This window comes from Bubalus kerabau, chromosome X (genome assembly GCF_029407905.1).
Source record: "Bubalus kerabau isolate K-KA32 ecotype Philippines breed swamp buffalo chromosome X, PCC_UOA_SB_1v2, whole genome shotgun sequence".
NCBI classification, from domain to species: domain Eukaryota; kingdom Metazoa; phylum Chordata; class Mammalia; order Artiodactyla; family Bovidae; genus Bubalus; species Bubalus kerabau.
The window spans coordinates 14,329,650-14,333,480 of record NC_073647.1 but is presented as its reverse complement, the minus strand read 5'-3'; the positions used below and the strand labels follow the sequence as shown (position 1 = coordinate 14,333,480).

Sequence of the window (3,831 nt, the reverse complement as noted above, 5' to 3'; positions counted from 1 at the left end):
CCTCTGCCAACCACTATCCCTGGTCAAGTTCACTAACTGCAACAAAGACGTTCCACAAATCGCACCAACTGCACATTTGTTTCAATAGATAACTTTCAGCGCTCCTTCTAGCCTCATACTTGACTGTACTTTAGCTTTCAGAACTATTTCAGTAAGGATTTTATGAAGGTTAGTTGGTTGTTGCTGTCCTGAGGGTCGTGAAACTCCCCAAGTAGGCGATCAGGGGGCTTGGGCAGCCAGTATTAGATGTATCTGCTCGGAGACCGCTAGGGAATACCAGAGCACTGGTCCTGGGTGAGTCTCCCCCTGCGGCGGCTCCATCCACCCCTCCCTCCTGCCCCCTTCCGACCCCTCCTTCCTGCCCCCTTCCGACCTCTCCTTCCTGCCCCCTTCCGACCCCTCCCTGCCCGGCGCGTGCTACCCTGCACCCCACACCCGCCCCTCTGGCGGCCTCCGCCCCCTCGCCCTCGCCCCCAGCGTCGTCCTTGTCCCACACCGACTTCGCTCCCGCAGCCCTCGCCGCTGGCCGCACTTCCCGCCCTCGCCTGGATCCACGTCGCCGCCGCCCTCGCTGCCGCGCGCCGCCCCGCGCTCCGCTCGCCTGGCCGCCTCTCCTCGCCGGGCCGCCCGCCCTCGCCTCCGCCTCCGCCTCCGCCGCGCCCCGGGCTCGGTCGGCTCCGCGCCCCTGGCCGCCTCGGCCCCCCGCCGACCCTACCGCTGCCACGGCCAACCCGGGAGCCACGCGCCGCCGCCGCGCCGCCTCCACCCGCCCGCCGCCCGGCATGGCCCCGCAGCAAACAGGTAGCAGGAAGCGGAAAGCGCCCGCGCTCCAGGAGGCCGCCGCGGGCTCGTCGTCTCAGGTCTCCGCGGCGGTGGACGGGGACGGGCCGCTGCCGCTCAAGAAGCCCAAGCGGCCGGCGGCGCGGCGCTCGCTGGTGAACTACCTGAAGGGGCGCGAGGTGGGCGCGCGGGGCCGCGCCAGGCTCCCGGGCTTCGATGGCGAGCTGCGCGGCTTCGCGGTGCGGAAGCTTCCCGAGCTGCTACGGGAGCGCGAGCTGTCCCTGGGCACCCTCAACAAGGTGTTCGCGTCACAGTGGCTGAACGTCAGGCAGGTGGTGTGCGGTACCAAGTGCAACACGCTCTTCGTGGTGGACGTGCAGTCGGGCCAGATAACGCGCATCCCCCTTATGCGGGATCGCGGGCCTCCGCCGGCCCGCGCCCAGCCGGGCTGCGGCATCCATGCCATCCAGCTGAATCCCTCCAAGACCCTGCTGGCCACCGGGGGCGAGAACCCCAACAGCCTTGCCATCTACCAGTTGCCAACGCTGGACCCCATGTGCCTGGGCGACCGCCACGGCCACAAGGACTGGATCTTCGCCATCGCCTGGATGAGTGACACCGTGGCCGTGAGCGGCTCCCGTGACGGTACCTTGGCGCTCTGGAAGATAGACCCCGACATATTCCAGGGCAGCATTGCCTGGCACAGCGATGCAGGGCTCCCCGTGTATGCCCACATCCGTCCCCGGGATGTGGAGAACATCCCCAGGGCCAGCACCAACCCCAGTAACCGCAAGGTGCGGGCCCTGGCCTTCAGCGCCAAGAACCAGGAGCTGGGAGCCGTGTCCCTGGACGGCTACTTCCACCTGTGGAAAGCCCGGAGCACCCTGTCCAGGCTGCTGTCCATCAGGCTGCCCTACTGCCGAGAGAACGTGTGCCTGACCTACTGCGATGAGTTGTCCCTCTACGCAGTGGGCTCCCAGTCCCATGTCTCTTTCCTGGATCCGCGGCAGCGCCAGCAGAACATTCGGCCCCTGTGCTCCCGCGAGGGCGGCACGGGTGTGCGCTCCCTGAGCTTCTATGAGCACATCGTCACCGTGGGCACCGGCCACGGCTCTCTGCTCTTCTATGACGTCCGCGCGCAGAAGTTCCTGGAGGAGAGGGCCTCGGCCAGCCCGTACTCCTCTCCGGGGCATGCAGGGAGGAAGCTCAAGCTGACCTGTGGCAGAGGCTGGCTCAACCATGATGACCTGTGGGTGAACTACTTCGGTGGCATCGGCGAGTTCCCCAATGCGCTCTACACCCACTGCTACAACTGGCCGGAGATGAAGCTCTTTGTCGCTGGCGGCCCCCTCCCTTCAGGCCTCCATGGGAACTATGCAGGCCTCTGGAGCTAAGGATGGCCGCCCTGTCCTCAAAGTGCCCAGATTTACCTTCCAGTCCCCTCCCACCTTACTCTTTCACTCTGTGTTTGTGCTTTTGACTCTGTGCGGCTTTTATCTTCCAGGGGGTAGGGGTCCAGTTTACCTCTGCTTAGTTTATTAGGCGAAGAGAGAAAAGGCAAAAGTGGTCTCTGGGGCAATCAACACTTGGCTTTAAGATTTTTCTGCACCTCCTCCAACCACCATCTTTTGCCTCTCACATAGAATTTTGGCTAATCCTTAATTGTGTTCTCATTGAATGATTCACACATGCTTTCTCTTGGCTCACACAGTCATGGTTCCTACTATAATTCACTACTTTAGTTTGATCAATGTTTCAATAGTAACTTCAGGTCTTTTACACATTTCAGATATATTGTGTTTCTGGGAAATGTGTGCTATAAAGTGTCTTTTGGGCTGATCCGAGGAACTACCCATCATATAACAGAGCAGGTTTATAGCCCTACTCCAATTAGAAAATGCATTTCAAGTTCTAGATTGTCACCATTTGGGGTATGTTTCATTTGGATGTTGGAAACTGTGTTTGCTGTTTGTATATTGTTGGTGTATAAAATACTTTAAAATATGTTCTCTTTTAAAAGAAATCTTTTAATTATGTTCATCCTATTAATCACAATTTTGATTATTTAGTAAAAAATTTAAGCATCAGTACCCCCAGGCCTTCAGTCCTCTTGTCTAAATCTGCTATATTATGGCCTGCTTACTTGGGTAGTATTTATGCTACAAATTTTAGAGCTAATCAGAACTGACCTCGATGTGGCAGGACAATCAGGGAGGTACTTTTTACGGTGAACATTTCTTTACATTTTAGGTAACACTATCCAGGCAGCCATTTACAGAGAAAGGTTGACTGTTGTGTTCAATGTAGGTGATGTTGACCGTTTTTTATTGTATATGTGGATAAGCCTTTTATCTGGATTGAGTATGTGGTGTACTGCAGGAAAGAAAAATAAAGTATGTTCAGCATTTTGGCAATTAAGTGCTACACTAAAGTTTCTGAATGCTTAAACATATACTTTATTTTTTCTTAATTGTCCTTCTAGGAGTTAATTAAAGTCAAAATCTTCCAGAAGAGAAACAAGGTGAAATATCACCTATGCACATAGTACCCTCTCTGTTTGTTTTTGAAAAGCACACTTATGCTATTATCATGGGTTAAAAGATTCAGTGACATCTTGAATACCTTCAGGTCAGTTGTGCAGTCATGTCCCACTCTTTGCGACCCCATGGACTGCAGCACACCAGTCTCAAATACCTTATCTAAATATATTTGCTACCGGTTAGGACAGTTAGGTGTCTTGTGTTTTTAAGATGATTTAACACACTGGTTTTCATTTACACAACCATACATATTATGCTCATAACCACCTACTCACATATACTATGTACTTGGGTATGTGTATATGTTACTTCCCACGTGAGGAAAAGGCATAAATATATGCAATTTTACATATGAAGATATTTCATATATTTTAAACTACATCTATCAAGACTTCCCACATTTTGTTTTAACTTAAGTAACACATGAATGTGAAAAAAGAATTATATTTTATAAAAGTATATAGTGAAAATTTAGTCTCATACCCCAAGTTCCCTGATTTGCCTCTGGGTC

General features: G+C 53.7%; 1 protein-coding gene across 1 annotated transcript; it reads left to right on the top strand.

Annotated features, from left to right (window-relative positions):
- Positions 1–782: 782 nt before the first annotated feature.
- On the top strand, positions 783–3,607 carry LOC129638707 (DDB1- and CUL4-associated factor 12-like protein 2). Its single transcript, XM_055563325.1, has one exon. The coding sequence runs from the start codon at positions 783–785 to the stop codon at positions 2,172–2,174; it is 1,392 nt and encodes a 463-aa protein (XP_055419300.1). The 3' UTR covers positions 2,175–3,607.
- Positions 3,608–3,831: the final 224 nt, after the last annotated feature.